Consider the following 26,404-nt stretch of genomic DNA (forward strand, 5'->3'; position numbering starts at 1 on the left):
GCATTTGGGAAGTCACAATGTAGATCCCCCTGATGCACCAAGGGCGTTGTGTTAACTTAATCAATTCTGCTTTCATCTGAAACAGATTTGCAGTGTTGGGATGTATTTGTTTGAGATATTTTCATGAAAGGGAGAGTGATTTTTCAGTCAGAGAAACAATCAGCTTGATAAATCAAGCCTGGATTGATCACGCAGAGAATGAACATAACTGATTTTTAATGCTAGAGCATTTTTATTTTAGTGATCAGAGCCCTTGGTTTTTCAGGTTGTGCTGTTTTGGTGTTGTCACATTTATTCATTCAGCTGCCTAAGAGATGTTTGAAATCCCACAAGGAACACTGGTAGGAGGTTATGCCATCTTCAAATTGTGTTTACTCCATTTATAACAAAGTCTGAACTCACATTACTATTCCATAGAAATTAGTTTAAAAGAAATAAACGCACGCAGACAACACAGAAACGTTATTAATGCGATCTATTTGTGATGTTTTATTAGTTATTGTGCTAGTGGGACATTTTTGGGACATTTGGTGGTAAAGTTATTTAATTTGTAGAATCCAGGAAGGAAGTCCTCGTCTGATTGTATTGCCGGTGTTTTGACTGTGGTGACTGCAGCAGCTGCGCGTCCTGCCCCGTTTATTTCAGTGTCAATCTGCTGAGAAAACACACCACACTGATGTCTGTGGATGTGCGCGCACCAGTGATCCAACATGTGAGCATCCGGGTAGAGTCGGAGGAGATGAGGAACTCTCTATAGGCAAAACTGTAGTGGCTTTTTAAAAAATAAATCTTTACAACCCAAGCCGCTGCTGACATGTAACGCATGGATTATGGGTCGGATGTGGATATGTTGCCAGACGCTGCTGCTTGCTTTAAGCGTTTGCGCGAGTTCGTCTCTGAACGAGGGGGACGACGCGTCTTGCGATGGAGCGTTTGATATTTATTTTGTTTTAGACAAGTAAGTAAGGACAGACATTGCCTGTTTCTTCTACATCTTTAATTGATGGGAGGCTTGTTACCTCAGTACAGAGACGGTCCTTTCCATGTATGGCTCTGTTTGGTTTCCCAGGTCCCACTTCTGATAACGCAGCAGTTTATTTTAATCCTCTCTGTACAGGAGAAAGTTTGTGGAAGTTTTCCCTCACTTCTGGGATGTTATGAAAAAATAAAACCCCAAACAATCTTTCCAATAATTACATTATTTAGAAGTCTTGTGTGATTTTTTTTTTTTTTTTTTTTTTTTTTTTTAAAACCTCTTTCCTCCCAGCATGCATGCGCATATTTTTTGTTTTCTGTTCAAACTTTACCAGGTTTTGCAAAACCTGCTCAACTGATAATTTTACTGATGAAATATTATACTAAGATTAAACTTTATTGTGTTTAAGAATAGTTTTGTTTTTTGTTTTTTTTGGGTTTTTTTTTTTTGTCATAGCCATCTTCATCTAGATTTATTCAAAGCACATCTTTAAAAGATTTAGTTCAGATACTTGTATTTTGTGCAAAACCTGATCAAAATCATTTTTAAAAAATGCATTGGCCATTATTTTAAAAGGGGGATGATGTTTTATCGTGGAATATTTATTTTAATGTTATACCTACACTATATCAGATATCTCTGGTCTGGGCTTAGTTAGTCTCAAATATATGTGTTTTGTTTTTCACATGTTTGTTTATATCTTGTGTATGATTATCCAGCCTTGAGGGTTTCAGTTCATTTCAGTTTTCCACTCTTACCTTGGCTCTTTTTGCAGGTCAGGTAGTGTGTGGGGACACTGGAAGGAGATTTATGAATTTGTGGAGCAGCTCACCAGTAGGTTCATCAGGTCAGTGATAATACCTATATATATTGTTCAGTTTAGACATAGCTTTCCCCCCTGTTTGACCTCATTCTATTGCAACAAAAAAGAAAAAAAAAACTTAATATTAAGAAGAAAAAAAAAAGGAAATAGAAGCTATGCAACAGAGAGTCTCACATTATAGTCCAACAAGTAATTGTGAGAGAGACGTCGGGCACGTCTATTTAGGGATGCAGACATCACACAAGGCCAACAACTGTTCCAAAACCCCATCTGGGTAATGGTGCAAAGGGTGTGTGATATCTTTAGGTTTAATAGTAGGCTGCTAAATATAAGAGCTAAACATGCAGCCAGATGTTGAAGGTGGCGCTGACCACAACAGGCACTCAAGTCCCCCTTTCTCAGCCGAGCAAAGCAGCAACATCAGCAGGATTAGAGACCGGAAAACCATCTGTTGCAGATTTGTTGGATATTTGATGACATTATTTTTACGAATGGAATTTCATATAATCCCATGTATTGTTCAAACTTTCTTTGCACTAATAACAAATCTGTTTAGCCAAAACAGAGGCAGATCTGGCACAGCGTATAATGTGCGTACTGGCAAATGCTTTTTTTTTTTTTTTCTTGTTCTGTGTATTTGTACATCTATCAACTGTTGTTTGTGTGTGTGTGTGTGTGTGTGTGTGTGTGTGTGTGTGTGTGTGTGTGTGTGTGTGTTTGTTTCAGTCCCAGGATGAGGGTCTCGTACGTTGTCTTCTCAGGTCAAGCAACTGTGGTACTTCCTTTAACTGGAGATAGGTATGCATTTCCTCTCCCCGCCTCTCTTCCTCCTGCTCTGTTTATAAAAAAAAATCTCCCTCGTCCTCATGGGAAAACAACAGCAACCTTTTTATTTGGCTTTTATTAAACGAATGCTTTGTGATCTGGCTGCACAGATCTAAAGTTGATGAAGGTCTGAAGAAGCTGAGCCAAATCACCCCTTCTGGTGAAACATACATGCACACAGGCTTAATGGAGGTGAGTGCACTCATGGTCTCAGTTAATTACTGTTGGAGTGTTTGTACATTTTGGGTTTTTTTTAAAAAAATTTTAATATGATGTTGTGATTGAATGAACAAAAAGGAAAAACAAATTGGATTTGTGTTGGTTTTCATTGATCAGGTGTCGGATCAAATAAAAACACAAGCCTCCCTTTCATCCAGTATCATCATTGTTCTGACTGATGGCAAGCTAGACATCTACCCCTTTGAACTGAGTGTAAAGGAGGTAACACGCACACACACATACCAAGCAGAAGATCATTTTAGTATTAAAGTATTTTCTACATTTAATTTAGTGTGTTGGTTTCTTGTTGGAGCAGAGGTTATGGCAGGGGTGTCCAGTTCCGGTCCTTGAGGGCCACAATCCTGCAGGTTTTCCATATATCCCTGCTCCAACACACCTGACTCAGATTAATCAGTCATTGTGCAGAACTTCATAGGCTGCTGGATCTATTCAACGTCAATCAGGTGAGTTGGGAAAGAGATATAGAATAAATCCCAAGGGACAGCAGCCCTCGAGGACCGACTTTGGACACCCCTGGTTTCATGGTTACAGATGTTTCCCGCTGCCAGCTCTTCCATCATGACTGTTTGGGGATACACATCCACAAATTTCTCAAATCACTGGATCACACTTGACTATTCCTCTCCTCGTGTCATTTCCAGGCTGACAAAGCCAGAGGGTTTGGAGCCAGAGTCTACTGTGTTGGGGTCATGGACTTTGACCACAAACAGGTGGGAGGAGCTCATTTTTGTACCCTTCCTCTTTTATCATTCCTATAAAACGCAACTGTGTCACTGATACTGCAGTTTGTTTGAACACTGAGGGTTTATTTGTCTTTCTGTGTGTGTGTGTGTGTGTCAGTGTGTCTTAGGCTGTGGTCAGAATTTCAATAGGCTGTTGTTTCTCTCCCAGATTGAAACACCTGACCGCATTGCTTAGTCTATTTGAGCTGAACTTAAACCTGCAGGGAACTGGAAAGCAAGCAGCTGGCAGGCAGCTTGTAGCTTGTGCTTCATGTTGCTTTTGGTTTACATTTATTTAAAAAAAAAAAAAGAAGTGTCGTTAGGGAATATGTTTACAATGCCTGTTTCCCAGGAGAGAATTCAACTTCTGCCTGTCACAAGAGAGCATTGTATTTGTAAAGAAAGCACTCAACCCAGAACAAAGAGGGCTGAAACCTTATACACTCTCAAAGTTGTTGAAATATAAAAGCGAAAAAAAAAAGCCACAATCCTATAAAACATCGCAGTGATTGAGACTCATCAATCTACTGTGGCATGTGCTCTCTTCAACCATCATTAACTCATTAAATGTGCACCTCAAAGAATTATAGCTGAGAGTGATGAGGGTGCAATATTTAATTAAAAGTGGCATCCACTCGAAGACAACCTCTGTGTGATGTGTTTCTGTGTTGTTTGGTTTTGCAACCTCTTTCAACCCTTAGAGTTTTCCTTTTGTCAGTGGAAGCCGTCCTCAGCCCGATCGCTGTGCAGCAGCCCTCTGTGGTCCAAAGAGGAAGTACTTACATTACTCTCTAATCAAATAATGCCCGACAAACTTCCTGCTCTGCCGTCATTAAAGCAGGAGATGAAAGCGTAAGACAGCTGCCCAAAGCTTTCATCTCCTAGCAACGAACCTTCCTCTCGACGTGCTGCTGAAAACATTGTCATGAGCTAAAAACCTGCTTAAGAGGCCACAGCACTTGAAAACTCATAGTTTTGATGTATGAAATAAACGGCAAAATGACTTTTTTTTCATTTGAATCACAGCTTGCCGAAATAGCAGATGGCACGGAGCAAGTCTTCCCAGTTCTGTCGGGCTTTCATGCACTTAAGGACATCGTCAACACGGTGAGGTCACCACATGTACAATAATGTTAAAAAAAATGTCCATCTGATGTGCGATCAAAGTGATCACTTGATCTGAATCCTGGATCTGTTTCTCTGCTTTGCAGGTCCTCAAACAATCCTGCAGTGACGTATTCACAATTGAGCCGTCAAGTGTTTGTGTGAATGGTGAGTTGCCATCTTTTTTTTTTTTTTTTTTTCTTTTTGATGAGGAAAAGAAAAAGGATTATTGTGGATGGTGATGCCACTTTCGACTAAGTTAGAAAATGTTGATGATAAAAGAAGTGAGTTTAGCAGTTTTGTCCAGATTTGCATATTGTTTCCACATTGTTGAATAAAAGAAATTATTTAAACTCTCAAAGGCATCAAGACAATCATCAGAGAGGATTTATGTTTAGTAGTTTGTAATGACATCAAGAAGTCTGGCAGACCTGCAATAAAATGTACACTACCAGGACGTGGCAATAATACAAAACGTCACAAAAAAAGTCTGTAAAAGTTTATTGAGGGTTATAGAATAAAAGAAAAAAAGGAAACAACACAACATCCATAGATGTTCATACTGCACTGAAGCAATCTGGACTGGTGGTTTCAGTCTGCCTTGCATGCTCCACAGGGAAGAACAAGAAAAGACACAGAAAAGAGAGTCTAGTGTTTACGACAACTTTCATAGATAAGACTCTTTATATGATAACTTTATATATACAGAGGAAACCAAAGTACTGCTCTTGGGTAGGGGGAAGGGGGGTGCAGTGCTCCAGTTTGTTTATATACAAGTAAACAAAGTCATTAAGAAAAAGAACGCCCCACCCACAGTTCAACATGGCGGAGGTTTTATCATGCTGTGGCTCTGCTTTGTAGTTTCTGGCAGAGGGGGTGATAATTTTATCTAAAGAATATTGAAAAGATAAGATTAAAATAACATGTGAGAGTAGAATATCATAATTTTATATTTAAAAAGTTCTTTGTACTCTTTAATTTAACTGTAATTATGTAATTTTGGACAGATAGTAGCCCCATCATCTTCTCAAGATATTTGCCTCCACAGTGCTTATCTGCTCATCAAATTAAAGTCGTCAACTTAAATGCTCATAAATCCTCTCATTGTATAAAAGCATAGTTTAACAAATTTTGCATGTTTCTGCAAGAACAAAAACTTCCTGACTGTTTTTTCTCTAATATTTCCCAGAATCCTTTAGTGTGATATTGAGGGGCTCTGGCTTTAGCGGATCCAAGAGGATAGACAACATCCTGTGTTCACTCACTGTCAATCAAGCGACATACGGTAAATGACACACTAAGTGTATTCATGACAACACATCTATACAGCTTACACACAATTCTGATAAACTACAGTAGAGTTGTGGAAGATAACACTAATAATTCACCCTCTGTAGGACTAGAAGAACCTTATGGTTCACTTCATACTGACGCTTTGGTGTGCACCCGCGTTGTATGGTAATCCCTCAGCGGGATGAAGTTATCTATGAAGTGAAATGTGATGCAGTGTGTAGTTCTCTGAGTCAAAAAGGAAAGTCAGAGTCATGACGTTCAGGAAGAAACAGTGTCTGCCTTTTATCGACTTTAACCAGAGAACAGAGGAGCCATTATGAGACCAAGCAGAGATGTTCTCTCCCTCTGGTATATTAACAGATCGATGTCACTTCGGGAACATGCGCCGAAAACACGTGACACTTGTTTTGCTGGTGGAGGAGGTTATTACCCCTGACTAAAAATTTTTTTTTAACTGTATCTTAACTAATTAGTACTTTGTAATATAAATTGTCACGCCAACAACAGGTCAACACACTGATGATCAACCAGAACGGACGAAGACTCAAACTTATGAAGCATGTTCTTACATTTAATAGTGAACTGTGTGCGGCTTACTTTGTGTTTTTCTCTGTTTCTTGTAAGATGAGAAGCCGACAGTGGTTAAAGATGGCTATCTGCTGTGCCCAGCTCCTCTTCTACATGAGGTTGGACAGTAAGTCAACACACATGCAAGTAAAACATACACAACTACTTAGTAAAACGGTATAATGCAAAACCTAAGCGTAAAATCAGTGTTTAATATGCCTGATACGGGCTAATTCTCTCTTAATATTAATCCATGTTTGTGATGTAGTGTGAAAACAAAATTCTTGTTCGTCTTCCCCATGAAAGCAACATCAAGCTAAACGTAGCCTTTAGAAATCTGGTATCCAGGAATCTTTGAATCTACTGCTGAGAAACAACACCTGAGTTCATGTACCAAAACATGTCTAGTGAGCAGGATTTACTTTCTTTTTCCATTTAAATGATTGTAATTAAGAATAATGATTAAGAAGCAAGAAAATAAGTGAGTGCATTTATTTAATTACAGATTTTTCCTGCAAGAGCAATAGTGCACATGGCACAACTTAAGTCAATACTAACCAGTTTAACCCTGCAATAATGCACGATAACTCATATGTTTGATGCTTTAACCTCATATTTATATTTCATCGTGCCTTGAGATTGAAAGGTGAAATGTAATTTATATAAAACATTAAATTCAACAAAGTAACAACAAAGTCAGAATGAATTTTCTTCCTCTTAAGGAAGAGAACTTGTTCATAGTGTGTAAGAGAGAGAAAAACAGGGACAATGTTTGCAGCGGCGATGTCTTAAAGGTGTTGGATGAACCGAGGTGAGTCTGACCAGACTATGTCTGGCTCTCAGTGTGGTTTTTAATGAGCAAACCAAAGCTGATTTAACCTGACTCATTTCAAACAGCACTCCAATTTCATGTGTGTCCTGGTCTCTCTTGCTCGCTCTGTCCCTATAGTTACAGTATCAACACTGTGATGTGAACTAAAGTAGGAAAAAAAAAGGAAATGTGGCCAAAACGTACGATAACAAATAATAGTGACTTTAGCAGTGACTTCCTCAGTGACTTCTTGGTACAAGTGATGCTGGAAAAAAAAAAAAAACAAGGAAAAAAACCGATGCTAATACTTTGTTTTTAAATAATTTCTTTTCATGAAGAAACAAAACTATGATTGATGCTTAAAAAGAGCCTATTTACACTATCTACCTCAATTTGTAAATACTTTACTCTTTAGTTATTTAAATGACTATAAAGCATCTTCTTGCTTAACTTGACTTTCTCATTGACTATTTTTTTTAGGCACTGTGGAAAACACCACGCGGTTACTGCGTCTTTTCTGATCCAGTTTTCTGTCACTAATGATTTCAGATCATTGGAAGTGCGGGTTAGCATGAACAATGGACAATCCTTCATATCTGGTCCTGTAACCATATATGCCACAACATGTGTGAGTATCAGCACCAAAGAAAGCTCTCAGTTTGTGGAGGAAAGGGATTTTTTTTGAGCAGGTAATCCTGCCGTGTGTGTCATATTATAAAGTCTTATGATAGATAATTACATGGAAACTGGAGAAGAGTTTTATTTTGTAGTTGTGTTGATGAGAGTAGCTCAGGATACATGAGCACATCTACAGGTTGATCATGTAGCTGATGAGTGTGTCTGGTGCAGTCAGATGGAGCCTGGGTGCTGTGGCTGCTGTTGGCTCTGTTGCTGTTACTTGCTCTGATTTTACTCTGGTGGTTCTGGCCGCTCTGCTGCACTGTGGTGAGTTTGGAACCGATGAATGTGTCTGCTTTTATGTCATTGTTTTCCTGATTTCAGCTATGCCCAACCCTAAAACATGAGCTGCGCAACCACACCTCTAAGTTTTGCAGAAGTATTTCATGAGTAATGTTTGTCTCTGGCCTTTTCAGAATTACAGACTCAGTTGAATGTTGTTTCCCATCTTAGGTCATCAGGGACCCACCCCCTTCTCGACCCCCTCCTCCTCTTCCTATCATTGTAAGTAAAACCCAGATTGTTTACAGCAATCTTTATTGAGGTACTGCATGTTTAAAGGCTGAACTTTACCTCATGTTGGCAGTAGTGGCTGAGAAAAAGTTCAACTTTTGGCAAAGTTTGGGAAGGAGACAGAGTTTTTAGCACTGAACTTGTGCAGCATTTGAAGGCAGAGTATGTAAGATTTCATGACGATTCTTTCCACCACTAGGTGGCAAACACCAGGTCATGAGCAAAGCCACAAAACTGCTACCTCCACAAACGACCACAGGTTGGCAGTAATGAGCAAAACTCACCCCTCACCCCTCCTCCTTGCCAGCTCCAATGAGGGCGGGATCGCCTGTGAGCTGTAGCTCAGAGCCGCTCTGCAATAAATGGGTTTATACTCCCCCTACTGGTGGAAAAAAAAGTACATTTTTTTTTACTGGTCAGACAACATTCAAGAAGGGTCTTTGTCATTAATTAAACTTGTAATTTGATAACGCATCAAATATGGACAGACTGGAACCTACATGTTTAAAAAAACTATCTAGTTATGATTGTAGTTATTTTTTTAGTTAATTTATGTTGAAAATATTGAAAATCTTACATACTTTACCTTTAAGGTTATTTGAACATGGTATTCCAAATCTACAAGTGCACCTGAGTATTGAAAATTTTCTTGCTTTAAAAGTGTGATAAACATAGAAAAAATGTTTTTATTGCTAAAGGAGCCAGAGGAGGATCCTTTGCCTAAACACAAGTGGCCTACAGTGGATGCTTCATACTATGGCGGCAGGGGTGCTGGAGGAATCAAACGCATGGAGGTGAAGGAAAAATGTCTTCTTATTTATCAGAACATAAAATGTGCTCACAATTTATTTCCAGTCCTTCAGGTTGTTTGACAAGCCGTGCATTGTTCTTTGTTGTTCAGATGTTGTGCGATGTGAGACTATTGTTTTCACTTCTGCAGGTGCGATGGGGGCAGAAGGGATCCACGGAGGAGGGATCTCGGCTGGAAAAGGCCAAAAACGCAGTAGTCACTATGCCGGAGGAAGTGGAGGAACCAATCCTTCCTAAACCCCCACCAAGACTTCCTCCTGTCTATAACCCCCCATCCCAGTCCAAATGGTACTCTCCCATAAAGGTGAGAGAAAAACTTAACTGAACTTCAGGGTCTGCATCAAAGGCACTTTATATTGACAGTAAGTTTATACTGAGCTGTCTCTTCAAATCAGCTTTTGTTTTCTGTTCAGGGGCGTATTGATGCGCTGTTAGCGTTACTAAGGCAGCAGTATGACAGAGTGGCGATCATGCGTCCGACACCTCAGGACAAGGTGGGAAACTTCTCCCTATACTTCTTCACTATGACAACAATTGCCAAGTTTGATGATGATAACATACTGTTGCTTACCCGTTTAGTGCACCTATACTTACCTGTTTGAAGATTGTTTTTAGTTAAAGATAGATTCAACCTTACTGATTTCCCGTTAATCTACTAAAAGACAAGAAATTGTCAGTGGGTCTCATCCTCCGGTTATCTGCCCAGGAGTTAAATAAAAACTTTCTGCAAGAATTCGCGTGTGGAGAAGATCGGTTAACACCTGTAGTTATGTACGGCTACAACAGGCTGTGCATAGGCATGCAGGCTGTTAGCTTTCTATGTTGCAGGATTTCCTGATTTCAAAACTATGTCGATTTTTAAAGCCGATTTAGCTGAGATAAATCTTATTTAACAAGTTGGAAGGAGTCAAATTAAACTAATAAGTTACAAAATCAAATCACCTGATTTGATTTTGTGTCAAACCGCTCTGACCTTTAATAACACTTAACATTGAACCTCTGGATGTCCTATGCTGTTTGACACTGGGAAAATGGCATTGGATCCTTTGAGTCTTGTGGATTGTGTCGAGGGGCTCCTTTACACTTTACCTCTTCTGGTGCATTCATTTTTTATTCCCCTTCAACGCTTATTGGGATGCCTAACATAGCTGTATGGTTGTCACTCCAAAGGTCATTAACAATAAACTGTCACATGTATAAATTCTTAACGTATTTGCTGTAATATTAAAAGTATAAAATGCATCAAACAGTTTTCCACAGCGTGTTGTGTGTCAAAGTTTACAAGTGTGACGAGAGGGTAAATGAATGATTCTGTGCAGAAAATGTGTCATTAAAGGCTGTTGGATCAATTTGAGTTAGGTGTGTTGGAGCAGGGAAAGATTGGAATTCTACAGGACCGTGGCCCTCTTAGCACTGAATTGAGTAGCCCTATCCTGCTTTGTCAATTTTATGGAGAGGGTGGTCGGTAATATGGTTCTTTGCCGTGGTTCAACAGCTCATGTTGAGAAAGTCGATATATAATTTCGCCTCTATTAATGTGTCTGATTAGTTCATGATGACATCATGACTGGTAATGGAGCAATGTGGCTCCACTCAGCAGGAATCCACAAAAACACAATTAATTTCTTGTCTTTCTTTTGTTTTATAGCACATTTTGCCAAAAGACTTAACTTTGAACACTTTATTTTGTCATGTCTCTTAATTCTTGGTGATAGTCTTCCTGACCACTTTCTGATTTCTCTCCTCTGGTGTCTCCAGGGTCGCTGCATCAACTTCACCAGAGTTCAGACTCGCTGATGATGCAAGATCCGGATCAGCTTTTAATCTCTTCCAGTTTGTGACCAAAGATGACAACCACGTACTCCGAGACACGAGCATTTGAAATTAATTGTCTTGTAAATAAAGATCAGATCATGTGGAGACAGACAATCATTAAGTGTCAATTCAATAAACATTTCCTGTTATTCTGTTTATTTGGAAGAAAAAAGGAAGAAGAAGAAAAAAAAAAGTCTCTTTTCACAAATATTCCCGGAACAAGTACCCTGACTGGAAGCTTAAAGAAAAACACAAAATATGACAAAATAAGAAAAAAATATGCATAAAAAGAACGGTTTTAAAAAAACAAAAACAAATGTAGCTTCACTTTCACTCAAAGCTAGATATCAAAGGATCACACCTACATGAATATAGACAGGGTAAAGAGGAGGATGGGGGTCTTTGTTTTTATACAAGCTAACTTACACACACGCATATACACACACAAACACACACATAGATCAGTTTGTGCTTCATTCTGACCAGAAATACTTCTTGTAATACATGAACTGGTGTAAAAGCTTACGGTCATGGAGCGAGCCAATTAGCAACAAGCTCATACTAAGACTTATGGTGATTAAAAAAAAAAAAACATACACATCAAAACGTCACAGAATACAAAACTCATACAAATGCACCGAATACTATATTACACAATAAAAGAAGACACTCAAGTGCATTTTGATTAGTTTGCATGATGATGCTGTCACTTACACAACTCTGTTTCACACATCACCAAATATTCAGAAGCAAATATCATGGGTTTTTACAAACATCTTTGTGTTTTACGTGGCCGCTGCGCTGACTGGGATTTACAGTCTCTCCTATGATCGATTCTCTCGGTGGAGAAGAGAAGATCTGGAAAGCAAAACAAACAATTAGGTTTCTTGCTCTGCTTTAGTCGTTTTGTGTGTTTAATGATGTTGCGACGTGTCTGCACCCACCTCAGAGACCTACGACTGTCTTTCTCCATGTTGTTTTCAGGTCCTTCACTCTCGTACGAGGCCAGGTGCAGCTCTGCAAAATATAAAATATAAACTAAGTTAGCTTTCTCCTCTTGGCACCAAACAGTGGAGTGAACTATAGGATAACAGACAAAACTGAAACTCACCATCTTCAGTGAAAACAGGTGTGGTGACGAGATACTGAAGGATGCGGCGGTCTCTGTCAAACGGACAAATGACCTGACGCCAAACCAGGAACTCGCTCACCTGCTTTGCGAGCTCCCAGAGTTTCTGTTAGGAAGCAGTGACAGAAGAGGAAAAATAAATCACACAACGAATCTGGCTGACTAAGACTTAGAAAGCTTATGAAAATGTCAAAAGCACGAGATGCACAATGAAGATATGGTTAACTGCATTACTCTTTTTAACCACAAGGGGGAGGCATTACATCACAAAACTGACCTCAAAGTTGATGTGCCCATTGGGCAGACGGCTTGCACAGCCCTCATTTAGAAAGTATATGTCTTTAATGAGGAGACTGAAGAAAGGGATCACAATCTGAACCAAAGAGACAACAACTAATTAGTCAGCACATTTTACACATGAGAGCAGTCAGATTTCTCGAAGATTGCTCGCTTCCTCACCTTCTCCTGGCTGCTGTGCGCCGTTTCAGACCTCTGGGTGGCGCCACGGAGAGCTGTGCGGTAGTTACTAAAGTTACTGGATGGGTCCATCTGGTGCTGAAATAAATCACAGAAAGGAGAAATCATTACCTGTAACCAAAGTGACTTTGAACAAAATACTAACATCTATAAGTCTACATACGAATGTTTCTTACCTCAAGAATTTCAAACTTGTCAGTGTTGACTTTGTTCCAGGTTTTCTTCAGTCTGGCAACAGGACTCATGTTCATCCCAGCTGTAAGACAGAGGAGGCATGAGTGCACAGAGTGTTCACAGGGACAGATCCAAGACAAAGAACAGACTGGCCTGCTCCAGGCCTCCCCTAACTCAGTTTGTACTTCCCTAAACTGATTAGCGTTAGCCTAAACTCCAGCTGGCACTGCATTTAATAGCTCGAGTCAGTTTAGAGGCTCTACTAAAGAGAAGTGGTGGGAACTGTAGTTTTAGTTTAGCGTCTTCTTGTTTACAGCAAGCAATGTGTGTGAAATAAACACTATGTCTAGAATGTCATCTCGATGAGATGAGGCAAGGCTTCCTATTTCATGTGTGCGAAAACGTGTCCTAGATAACACAATCCTTCAGTGTGGAGGCAGTGACTTTTCTGTCACTGATTTTCTCGCGATTGTTTTTTTTAAAGTGAGCTGATTTTCTATGTTTTCCAGAAATACTCACTGATGATGGCCATGAGGGAGTTAAAGTTGCCAATGTTGAAACACTCCTGAGCCACGTCGATGAAGAACTCGATCATCCGCGCTCGGTGCTTTTTCTTTGTTGGCTTTACAAGGGAAAACAATAAAAACAAAAAAAAAGAATTAAATTTGTAACATTTTTTTGCAAATACATGATGAAGTTGTTATATTTTATGCTAAACAATCAGTTTGAGCAGTTTACATGAATATTTCGATCCCATTTTATTCCGTTTTTGTCAAGTTAATTTGGTCATTTAGGGTTTGAATGTGTGTAGTTTTAGACCAGAATCAGATCAGAATGCAGCTGACTCTGCAACGCACAGTTGACCAACATGAGCATGTCTGCAAATCGTCGCAGTCCAATGAAAACCACATATGTCCACTTTTGACGTCCTATAATATAGGGCATGTTCACATTCTTCCCTCTCAACTGACACTTTATTGACCAGTGTCGGGAAAAGCCTCCCCAGCTATACGCCACTAAAAAGGAAGTACACTTTACATCAAGCAGTTAAAGTGATCTTACATGATTTATCATAACCAAGTCACCCCGCTACCTCCTGACTAAACTGTAAAAAAAACAATGAAATAACTAAGTCAAACATGTGGGCATGTCAGTAGCTCAGGGGGGGAAGAGCAGTCGGCTTGTAACTGGAAAGTTAGGAGTTCAATTCCAGGCTTCCCCTGACCATATGCCGACGTGTCCACTAAACCCTAAGTTGCCCCCGATGTGCCTATCGTGAAATGAGTGTGTATGCAAGTCGCTTTGGAAAAGTCTGCTAAATGACTGTAGAAAAGTATTAAAAGTAGGAGTTACATTGATTTCAATATAAAATGACAAGAGAAAAACCTTAGATTTTTGTAATGTGTTTTACTTAAAAGTTTTCTGTTCAATAGCCACTATTATTAGTGTGACCTAAAAAGAGAATGCAGACTCACATATAAAACACGTACATCCACTATTGGTCACAAAGCACATTAGTCCATTTTAAAAGTATTTAAACATGTCACTAACACATTTGCAAACAGGGTTTTATTCTGTGTCCTAAAAATATCTGTTTACACAAACATGGGTTTCCTTTGTTGGTTAGTTTGTGAGAAACAATCTTTTTCATGCTCATGTAAAAAACAAATATATAAACGCTTTTCATTGGACAGCGACGATATGTTTATAAAATATTAAGCTCAGGATACAATTCTTATTTCAATACTACATACCATACAGATCTCAGTGGCAACCAGATAGCTCAGCCTGTTGAACCAGTTGACATAGGCCTCCAGGTTGCTGGTTTTACGCTTACGGAAGAAACCCTAAAGCAAAAAAGAGAGAGAAAAAAACAATAAAAAATATGTTTTGTAGTTTACACTAACTTTACAAACCAATTCAAACCTTATCTAGTTGCCTTGGTACTCTAGTGCTGGCCTTTATAATTAAGAAATCTATTCCAGAGGTCAGTCAGTAAAACATCGGGGGAAAAAAGGCATTACTACTTTAAAAAGTTGGCTGCAAAAAGATGCTTTTAAAGTGTAAATGCCTGCAGGGAGCCGGAGCTGCGATGCTGAGGAAGCTAAGATGTTTGTGGTGAGACAGTTGTGTTTCACACATCCCACAATTTACAAATTTTACAAAGCACCTTCCATGCAGCCACTGGATGGGATGAAAATGTCTGTTAAGACCTTTATGTCAAAGTATAGAAATTCTTCATCCAAACAACTGTTTCAAACACAGCAACTGAGTTTACTGAGTTCCCATCAATACATTTACCAAGCTTGCATGAGATCATACAGGGAAGTGGACTTTTTCTGGATCTATAGGTGAAATAAAATGCAACATCTTCTACATCTCTGCTGGTTATCTAACACTTAATGTAAAAAAAACAATAATAATCTAAGGAAACAGACTGCTGCTACTCTGTAATTTCCTTTGCTAATGGATCTTGACAGCCTTCACACCCACACAACCTCTGGCCTGCACACTGGATCCTCTGATGTGTCTGTTGTTATTTTCTCCTCACTTCCATCTGCTTTCAGGACCTTCGTTTTTCTCTAAGACATGTGGTTTCCATGTGGCGAACTTGTTTGCAGAGCCCTTTTTATATAAATAAACATTATAGAAGCTCCGTATAAATAAACTCAGCTTTGCGACGGTGATGATGCAATCTCTGCGTTTCGTAGCTCTATTAAAAGCTTACACAACACCGTCAGCCCACTCCACTCCAAACTTCTCCTCTACACTTCAGGACCCCTTTTCACTGACTCAACCGCTCTTTTACACAAAGTGGGTCTTATATAACTGCAGCGGCTCTGGTGAGAGCCCAGTCATTTACACAGGTGAAGCTTGTTCTCAGCAGCACTGACTGAGACCGACCTTTCGGCAGACTTGCAGGAGCACTCAGGGTGGACACACTCAGATACACACAGCAAAGTTCTTCTTCGCCATCTCTGAGACATTTTATGAAGCTGAACAAGTTTTTCTCCTGTATGCCATAAGACTGTTTCATGTGGTTTCCAAAGCAAATTCACTTGAACTGAAGCCGACCACAAACGACACGAGGCAGACTCCGATTCAAAATAATATCAAATGACTTAAAAATAACAAAACAGTATGGTTTTTCCTTCGTCAGCACTTTGATGCTGATAATTACAAACAGGTCATGTTGCTTTGTTCCTTTGATGTCTTTTTATAGACAAACAATATGCTGCTGGATGAGCTTTTAACAGTCAAAGTGAACTTGTGTAATGTGTGAAAGTCTGACCGGATTAGATTCAGAACATGCCTCACCGAGATACTGTGAGAAACAAAAGCAAAGCTAATGAATCCCATGCGCTCACTCTAACTTCATTTTACCTTATGGTTCTCCAGAGGATCCTTCATGGCGAATGTCTGGATGAACTCCTCAGGACCGATGAAGCTCAATCTGTCCTGTCGGCACGAGATGGGAAGGGAAAAAGAGTAAGAGCCCAATCTGCTTCAAACCTCAGAAAGAAACACCTGTATGGCATCTACTTTCTTTACCAGTTCGATGTGTGTTAGCTGCTGGGCGAGGATGAACGGGTCGTCGCAAATGTTCAGGATGTCGCTTCGCTGAGCTGAAGCCTGCTTGTTTTTCAGCGAGGCAGGACGCTCCTGCGCCACGGCGTTGAGGGCAGCCACGGCCTCCTCGTATTGGCCGAGCGCAGACAGGCGCTTGATAAGACGCTGGGTCATCTGTTGCATGGCTCGCCAAGAGTACTGCACGCAAAACACACAAACATATACTGCTACAAATCCTAAGCAATGGAAAGGCATTCTGGAGGTGTGAACAGTATTTGGGCTTGTTTTGCATGTACAGGACTCACTGGGTCAACCATGAGCTTCTCTGTATCCTAAACTAACCCTAAAGCTTGGCTCAAACTGGGTCAAAAAGGTTTCGCATTCTTCTTCACCTGGCTATATCTGGTCTGATGGTGCCATATTTAGTTGTTTCACTATTCTTTACCATTTTTAAAAGCTTTCAGACTAACCTCATCCCCTCGGGCCACATGGTGCGTCATGTCTTTGAGGCAGCGCATCATTCTCTCGTCCCTGAAGTCGTATGGAAACGTCTCCGTCCACTCAGTAAGCAGCTGGACCAGTTTAGGCGCCACCTCACGGAAACGGATCTGAAGCGTTAAGGGATGTTAACATCACGTTGTTCCTTCCACCATTTCATGCACGAATTAATAAAAAAACAGTCCAACATTTTTTAAATACAGTATTTTACCTCTACAGACATCTGCAATGATACTTTTTATTTGTTTATTAATGATATTGAGAATTTATCATGATTTATTATTTATTCTAATGTATACTATAAAATATTTATAAAATAATCTTCTATAAAACAGGGCTGTATCATTTCCTTTTCCTGTTTATCGCAAAGGCAAACTTGCGTAATTACATTACGTTCAATTTTATCATATATTTATTTATTCTCCAGTGAGTGGGAACATATTAGATGACTCACTAACATCCACTGAAGTGGTTTATTTACAAAAATACCATCCTCATTCATGAATATACAAGAAAAAAAGCTTGTAAACAGGTGCCCACTATATGGCCACTATGCATGTATGGTTAAAGAGCTCTTAAGAGGAAATCTGCTTTTGGACTAAATGACAAAAGGCAGCAGCAGTTTTATTTCCGAGTCTGACGGTTATTTTCTTATAATTCGCTCGGATGATTGGTGTCATTTGGTATGCTTTTATCTTCCTTTTCCTTTCTGTTTTTGATTCTGTCAAGGCTCTGAGGATTAATCAGTGTGAGTGATGTGTGGGAACATGTTTGGGAGAGAGAGAAATAATTAAACCTGCATGTGTCTGTGTGTGTTGTGTGCATTTGTGTGCGATCCACCCACCTTATCCAGCAGAGCATCTCCTGACCGCTGCTGCTCCACACATAAGTGGCAAACCCTGGTCATGAGCTCATACGGGTGCAGGAAGAGGCGTGAACTCAGCAGGAAAGTGAACACATACGACCTCTAAAGATGGCAGCCCAGAAGAGAGCAAAGATGATGTTTTCTTTCCCCAGAATGGACAAACACTTTGGAAAAATGATGTTTACCGGTACTCACATCGGGATAGTAGTCTACAGTGGGAACCAGGTGCTGGATCAGTGCCTCAAGAGATGCTGAAACCAAGCTGTTGTCATGGTAACACATTTCCCCATAGCTAGCGGTGATGCCGTGTCCATGAAGTCGAGCTTTTGTGGCGGCTGCGTTGTTGCAGCAGGACTGCTCACTGCTACTGCTGCTGCTTGTGTGACGGTACGCTCGTCCTGGACAGGAAGTGCTGTGTTGGCGAGGGCTGCGAGGCTGCGGTGAGGAGTACGGGTTCTCTGCGACCGCGCAGGTGCTGCCGTAGTGGTGCTCCTTCGCGTTCGCAGAGGAGACGGAAGCGCTACGATACGCAGCATGAGGCTGTGGTACATCGTAAGGGTTTTCTGCTGCGGAGTAGGCGCCATTGTACATGTTCTCCCTTGAAGGTTTCGGGGCGGTGCCGCTGCGGTACGGGCTCTGAGGCTGAGCGTGGTTGTTGTTGTTGTAGGAGTTGAACTTTCCGGCATACGGGGTTGTGGGTGGCATGATGACTTCTGCAAGAGACATCAAGAGAAGGAAATTAGAGCTGGAGAATGTGAGTGAATTCACAGAGAGAGGACAAATTAAAGGATAGCCAAACATTTAGTGCCCTGGGTAAAGTTTTAGGCCAAGGCATGACATCATTAACCCCCCATTTTCATGCTTAGCATCGTTCAGCAATGCCTTAAAGACTCCGATCAGAGAAGTTCAATCACAAGCTGATCTATGATTACTTTTCCCAATCCATGACAGTGAAATGACCTCGCACATCATTACAAAGTCAACAGATGCCCTAAAAGCAGGACTTAAGGGTTCATCTGAGGTCCATCTTTTCTTAGACTTAGACTTAGACAGACTTTATTCATCCACAAGGGAAATTCTGTTGTCACAGTAGCTCAGAACAACAATAGAGGAAGAAATAGAACAGCAATAGTAGGTAAGAAAAAAAAAAAGTAAATAATAATAATAAAATAGAATAGGTACTATCCATAAAGAAATCTGGAATATGTACACTTTTACAAAGATAAAAGATAAATAAAACTATCTAAAGTAAAATTGGCAATCAAATTATTTTATTTATTCAGTCTGAAATGCTTATTTAGAGCTAATATAACAGAATAACCATTTTAGCCTGTCCCTGTTTTTAAATGAAATTGCATAACACTTAATGAAGAGTATAACTGCAGCCACAAGATCTATCCGAACATTTATAGAATCTCACATAACTATATTTCATCCTACTGATGCAAAGTTTACACAATAACAACGCAGCTTGCTTACTCATGCGGTGATTCACAACCTGCTGGATTTGCTCTTACTACAAATTACCAACAAGTATTACCTTTTTAAAAGCCTGTAGGCATCCAAAACCCCAAAAACAAAGCTATGAATTACTCTCTTTTTCAGATGCAGGTTTGGTTTCAACAATGGGAAAACTGTGAAAACATTCAGCATGATGCTAAGTGGTGGAAATGAAGTGTCATGACATAATTTGCTAATCCAGCTTCATCTGTGGAAATTGCTGTTATAAAGAGTCCTTCAGTCAACATAAAGTCAGAGAGTCAAGACTGTAAATGTCTCTGGTGGCGTCACAGATTTCCTGCTATCACACCACGCTTCACTTCACTTCATGGGAACCTGGTTGATCTTTAAGGTGTATTACAGAGTATTGTGAAAATATCTGCTTGAGCAACTCTGTCGCACAAAGCAGAGGCTTCTGTCTGAGGAAGTAATCTCACTTGATCACATAATTTTACCCCTCCTCTGCTTATGATGTTGTGCTGTCAACACTTCAAATTGATCTCCTTGTGAAACATTTTCCTCTAAACAGCCTATTTGTTGGCAGAATTTTTTACAAATCAGCTCTTAAGCACGTATTTTTTCCACTGCTCTCGCTTCACTGCATCTTTTGTCACATTCTGCAAGCGAACTTGTTGGCAACGTTGCAAAACACGGCGGGGGGGCGGCCGACAGATGGATGAAGTCAGCAATGATTTTCTGTCTTAATGGTTAAGATAATTGGATCAGAGGTCTGTAAGCTGATCCCAGATCACCACCGTGGCGTGCTTTAACTCTGGAGCCATCTTTATCCTGCTACTGTTGTCTGTCTAAGCGCCATATGCACGCACACACAGTGACATGTACACATGCATGCATACAGTGCCAGAAAACCCTGCAGGAATTCAGCACTTTTGTTTGTCCATCACAGCGCCGACAGAGGAGTGTCTGCCTCGGCCAACATCTTACACACACACACAGGCACACACCCACGTCCACCATGGCGCCTGGCCCCCATGCCAATATAATCCAACTTGTCACACGTAAACACACAATGGCTAGAGCGACCCTAGAAGCATGCAAACACACACACGTGTGCCACAGCTCCTGGCATCATTCCTGTGTAAGCCAGCCCAGCTCTGAACTCTGTGCTCTCAGCCTGCTGTTGTCCCAACTCGGTTAAAAGATCCCAGTGTCTCTACCTTCCTTAACGTGAAGCTAGTTAGGTTGAGATAAGAATTCAGTGAGCAATATTTCCTGCTTGCTTTCCCCTTCCTTCAAGTTTTCTGTTTGCACTGAAAGCAGAGGAAAACACACAAAACTCAAAACCAGCCTTGGTTTTTTCCAGACTCACTTCCTGAAAAGTTGACCCTTTGGATAGTTGTGGCTTCGCCTGCTGCAGTGCTGAAATTGTACTCTTTCTAAATCATAGGTTGGGCTCCCTGTGGATAGCTTAATGATGGTATTGGCCACATAATATCATATTAAAAGGATTGTTTACATTCCCTTGTTTGTAAACTTTGAAGATTGCAGCCTTAGGATGTAGCTTGATGTGGTCATAAACATACAGGAAAAGGCAGATATGTATAGTTCTGTAAGAACGTTGTAGCAACTAAACCTCCCTTTGCTCTTCTACTAAAAAACTAAAGCAGCATCGCCTGCTTTTGGTACAGTTTTCTACTAAAGGGAATCAGGTTGTGTGTGACACAGAACAGCATCTCCTGTGTTGACAAACAACAAGGACTGTTGAGGGTTTATAATATCCTCACGCAGTTTGTCAAAAGGTCCAAATTAACTAAACTTCTGATGATGCTGCAAGTAAATGCCATGAGCTAATGGATTTAAACCAATGAAACCTGTGCTTTTGAGACTTTATGTAAGAGCTTCTAGACTGCCTTTTGCTCAAACTTTCTGTGTTGGGCATGTCTGAGATTTTTTTTTTTTTGTTTGTTTCCATTCCAAAAGAACCTTTGAAGCTGTCTGTCTTTTCTCTCCTTCTTTTTAATCATTTAATGTGTTTTTTAAAGTTACACCTAGCATCATGTAGCCCAGCAGGCTGATTGGGGGGTTCTCCAACAATAGAGGTATTATCTCTCCTGTCATGGCATTAGCAACAACACAAAAGCCCCCCCAGGAAGAGATCAGAGCAGATTGGACACACACAGCAGCTTTCACACACTTTTCTAGTTGCTGCTGTCTACATCAGCCCAGACTGGGATCATTGCAACATCAGTGAAACCAGCCAAGCAGACTTTCTGGTTCTTCTGGAAGGTATGAATGCTCAGTTATTTACTGTGGGGTCAAGTGTTAAATCAGATCTTTTTATGTGTAGTTGCAATAAGCAGAAGGGAATCTATATATGTGGCCACAGAATAGGGAGAATATCCACAATAACTCCTTGACTTAAGCAGATATATGTTTGCTTTGCACGTTTTAAGGACAACAACTCCGATTTTGGGCAGAACATATTTTGAGGTATTGCATTTATGCCTATGGCCTATGGTCATGAGCTGTGGGTCGTGACCGAAAGAACGAGATCTCGTATACAGGCGGCTGAAATGAGTTTCCTCCGCAGGGTGGCCGGGCTCTCCCTTAGAGATAGGGTGAGGAGCTCGGTCATCCGGGAGGGGCTCAGAGTAGAGCCGCTGCTCCTTCCCATCGAGAGGAACCAGTTGAGGTGGCTCGGGCATCTGGTCAGGATGCCTCCTGGACGCCTCCCTGGTGAGGTGTTCCAGGCACGTCCCTCTGGGAGGAGACCCCGGGGAAGACCCAGGACACGCTGGAGGGATTACATCTCTCGGCTGGCCTGGGAACGCCTCGGGATCCCCCCCGCAGAGTTGGCAAATGTGGCTGGGGAGAGGGAAGTCTGGGCTTCCCTGCTTAGGCTGCTGCCCCCGCGACCCGACCCCGGATAAGCGGCAGAAGATGGATGGATGGATGGATGGCATTTATGCAAACACAGCACAAATTGGACAATGACAAAACAGTGCAGTCATGCAAAACTGTCTGTGGCTAACTTAGTCATTCCAAATCATGTTTATTCAAAGCACACTAACTACAGCGTGCATCTCTGGACTTGCTGACCACACAACAGTCTGCACCAAATGCCTTATGATATATAAGGCAGAAGCTAAAGAGGATTTACTTGTAAAGACTCCTGCTCTTTGTAGCAAATAATCAAATTTACACTAAGTAGAAAACAAGCACCATGTTGCTGTGAAACTATCTACAGTAGCTATGAAGCTCAGCAAAGTCTTGGCACGAATGGGACATTCTGTCACCAAAGAACAAAGAACAATTTAATTAGCTTTAGAGAGGCTCTTATGTTCATGACAAAGGTGAAGGTCAGCATGTACCGTATGTTGACGCTATGTGGACACATTAAAAGTTGTCAGGACTGAAGATACAGCCTGTATTTGATAAGAAGACCTGAAACTATTTGCCAGCGTGGAGAAGATGCCAGTGTAATGTACTGCTATCTTTGCTGTACTTTGCACGTAATGTACTTTGACACTAATAAGCTCCAGCAGGTAAAAGGGCGTGAGCAAAACATGCTTGTTAGTCTGAGGGAAACTCCTCACAGCCAGGCTTATTTGTCTCAATAAACGAGGCCAAAGTTCAGCCTGTGCTCACATCACTTACTTGTGGTTTCATCCATGCTGCTTACTAGACAATTTTAACATATGTAAGAGTCGACCGTAAATTGGAGCTGCTAATGTTTTTCAATAAGGAGAAGGAAAGAAAGCTGGCTGGGAGGATTTTCTTCTCAATCTTTAAATGACATCAAAACATCAGGAGACGTAAGATGAGCACATGATTTATGATGACGTGCATAAACACTGCTTAAAGTACACTTTAAATATCATCAGGCATAAATTACCACATTTTGTTTCTTGTCAGTTCACCTTTAATTACCATGAACTTTGCTGAATCTCACCACGCCACCAGAAAGCCCCACCCTGCATTTAGTCTGCTGTTCAAATTGCATTTGGCAGTAGCAGAACATCTAATAAAGACTTGAGTGAAACCAAGCTGCTGATGTTCATTTAAAATTCATACAGGCAAAAAAAAATCATCCTGATCCAACTTCTTTTCTAAAGACTAAGGCAGTACCTATATCCAGCTTTCAATGCAGGAAAACCTCTGATTTTTTTTTCTGCTAAATGCTTGTAGCTGTAAACAGTCAGAAACCAATAAATTAAAAAAAAAAAAAAAAAAAGCTGAAATGCTTTACGTATTAGGGTCTAAAAGAGGCTGAATTTAGTTGTATTGAAAGAATGATCTATTATCTTATCTTCATGCATGTGTCAAACATGAACAAATCAGCATCACTAGAGCTGTTTTTTCAACTGCCCAGCATTTAGAAGCTGCATCCTCCCCCCCTCATTCGTCATTGTGTTAAGGGGGTTGTTTTCATGCACTTTGCTTAAATGGCTTTCCTAGCTCTCCCAGCCAATTCATCACCACCAGAAATCCCACGTCATCCACGTCTCAAGCAAAGCACCCCACTAAAGTAGGAGGAAACACAGCAAAGCCCAAAACAAATGCCTGAGGAAGCGTGCGGGTCAGACGAAGCATGCAGCGCCTGTTAAAAACACCACAAGCTGGTGATGACCCTGCGACCACTTTCAAAGCTGCACCTAAATCTGAAAGTCAAGCCAAGAGCCGGATACAGACACCAGACTCAGATCAACCTCACAGATATGGGGAACATAGTTCACCTGACACCGCACTCAAGCATGCATTTCCTTGTGTGCTCCCGCTACACAATCACAGGTTTGTACTTAGGCACACACACATACACAAACACACCTGCCTCCTGCATCATCTGGTAGGCTAGTACAGTATTAACCTAGAGCCAGAAAGGATAAAAGCACATTATCTCCTCTGCTGCTAGGATATAATAAACTTAAGCTTGCCAAAGGAGGGGGGTCTTGCCTGCTCTCACGCATACACACACATTTCCTCTTGTTTATAAAATCTAAACACATCACAAACCTGTCACCCACATAAAGCTGGTAAGTTTAAGAGGTAAAACAAACTAAAATGACTGTTTTCAGATTAGATATGTGTGTTAAATCCTCTCAAACTGCTTCTGTGGTAATTAGAAATGAGCAAACATTTGATTTGAGTTTTATTTTAGCCCCCCTGGCACCAAACTTGGAAAGTGGTAGGAACTGGCACGCTTTACTGCAAGTGGAAGGACTGCAGGTTTCTGAAGATATGTGTGTCCAGGGAATAAAGCTTTTTCAAGTCTCTTTGACCAAACCTTCAAGAGCCTCAGTCACACACAGTCTCTCATACTTTCTTGTTTTCTCTGCAAGCCAACTCACACACGCACAAGTAAACAATCTGTTAAGTCTCTCTCCCACACTGGTACACACACCGGACCACATGCCTGTTCTACATTATGGGTTTCTGACTGAGTCATAACACAGTAAAAGTAAAGGCTGACTGTGAAGAAGCCATGCTGTGCAACCACAGTCCCATCACAGGTGCTGGTGACTAATGTTTGCTTGTGTCTGACTGCCAGTCCAATTATAAACTCATGTGGGTGGTAAACAATAACAAAAACAAAAAGTACTGAATGCACAGGGGAGAAATGGGATATTTGGAGAGCGTGAAGTTGGCAGCTGAATTCAGATGTCACAGGATTAGATTATTTTAATAGCATTGATGGCTCGTTTTGAGAAAAGTTGATGTTTTAACCGATTTGGTGATGCTTTATACCAAAACTATGTTGAAATTAGACTTTGTAAAATCAATGTTAGTGGCTGTAAATGTCCATCCAGCAAATCTATAGTAACACTTGAATTAATTGCTTCAGAAAAAACACCTAAAACAACTTACCTCCTTAGCGGTGCCGTTGTGTCCGAATATAAGCTGTCCGGGAAAAAGGCGTTTAAAACATGGAAGGAACAAGCAAAAAACTATCTAAAATACTTGTAATGTATTTTTCACTATCAGGTGGAAATCAGATAAGTCTCTCAGCACTGTGTCCGTGACGCATTGTGTGCCTCCTCGCCGTCTATTTGAGTCAATTATTTGAACCAGCAGAGCTGTAATGACTGAGCCACAAAGCGAAGCGTATTCAAATGACTTCCATGGAGCCGGGAAAATTGACCAATCGTTGGAAGCGGGCGGAAGCCCCTGGGGAGTCATTGACCAATCGCAGAGAAGAAGTAAAAAAATCGAAATCACTAGAGGTTTTGATTGGTTGCCTCGCCATCGGTCTTGTTCTCTCTTTTCAGCGCTTTCAGAGGGGAAAAAAAAAACAGTTTTTGCAGGAGCGCTGAAATATGGAAGGTGTAGGGTTTCCTCCCGGAATGTGTTTGTGTGTGTGGTTGTATGTTGGTCTCAGTGACTTAAAAGTAGCGACTCTGTAAGATTAAAAAACCTTTACGTTGTTTTATTCTGTGCACAGAAAGTTTTATTTGCTAAATTATATTATATCAACTATTTATGTTTGATCATACTGAAGAAAAAATGCAATTAATCAAAGTTTGTTGTTAAAGGATGTAAATACTTCTCCGTATGGCTCCGTATAATCTTACACTGCTTTTTCTTCATCATTTGCTTCAGATGCTACATATGAGGTGTTTTTTTTTTCTTTTCTTTTTATTTATTTCATTTTTTAAATATAATATTTAGTTGTTGATGTTTTATTTACTATCTTCAAGGAGATGGTTGTGATTTATGTAACCTCTTTGCAAGTATCACTGGGTCACTTAAAGTTTGTTTTAGTTTCAGGCATAGAAAGTAAACCTATGGTTAGGTGGTTTAAGATGAAGCCTTCTCATTAGCAGAGTGGAATCTGAGAAGAAAACACATTTGATATAGGTATAAACTTCAATCCAAGCCCCAGAAATGAAGTTAACAACAAAAAAAAAAAGAAAAACATTACATTGGACCGGATCATTTGTTATGAATTTCAATTTGGTGGATTTGGTGATATTTTCTTGGAAAATCAAGCTGGAGATTGTGGCTAATATTATTGAATTTACCCAAATTTGAGCTGTAGATGTTTGAACTTGTATC

General features: G+C 40.5%; 2 protein-coding genes across 2 annotated transcripts; one reads left to right on the forward strand and one right to left on the reverse strand.

Annotated features, from left to right (window-relative positions):
• Positions 1-689: 689 nt before the first annotated feature.
• Positions 690-11,242, forward strand: LOC306767893 (anthrax toxin receptor 1-like). Its single transcript, XM_079256051.1, has 17 exons — positions 690-958; positions 1,752-1,823; positions 2,526-2,597; positions 2,735-2,816; positions 2,961-3,065; positions 3,506-3,574; positions 4,613-4,693; positions 4,798-4,858; positions 5,880-5,975; positions 6,608-6,677; positions 7,911-7,989; positions 8,211-8,306; positions 8,493-8,543; positions 9,251-9,346; positions 9,493-9,666; positions 9,776-9,856; positions 11,121-11,242. The coding sequence occupies exons 1-17, from the start codon at positions 831-833 to the stop codon at positions 11,157-11,159; spliced, it is 1,452 nt and encodes a 483-aa protein (XP_079112177.1). The 5' UTR covers positions 690-830; the 3' UTR covers positions 11,160-11,242.
• Positions 11,243-11,397: 155 nt separating this feature from the next.
• LOC306768417 (ras-GEF domain-containing family member 1B-B-like) lies at positions 11,398-25,382 on the reverse strand. Its single transcript, XM_079256772.1, has 14 exons — positions 25,217-25,382; positions 18,086-18,603; positions 17,870-17,992; positions 16,998-17,135; positions 16,510-16,725; positions 16,342-16,416; positions 14,712-14,804; positions 13,477-13,579; positions 12,960-13,039; positions 12,766-12,861; positions 12,584-12,679; positions 12,289-12,412; positions 12,122-12,194; positions 11,398-12,035 (listed from the first exon to the last, which is right to left on the reverse strand). Exons 2-14 carry the CDS (start codon positions 18,593-18,595, stop codon positions 12,002-12,004), a joined length of 1,761 nt encoding a protein of 586 aa, XP_079112898.1. The 5' UTR covers positions 18,596-18,603; positions 25,217-25,382; the 3' UTR covers positions 11,398-12,001.
• Between the last annotated feature and the right edge of the window lie 1,022 nt (positions 25,383-26,404).

This window comes from Telmatherina bonti, assembly GCF_933228915.1.
Source record: "Telmatherina bonti genome assembly, chromosome: 17".
Taxonomy (NCBI): Eukaryota; Metazoa; Chordata; class Actinopteri; order Atheriniformes; family Telmatherinidae; genus Telmatherina; species Telmatherina bonti.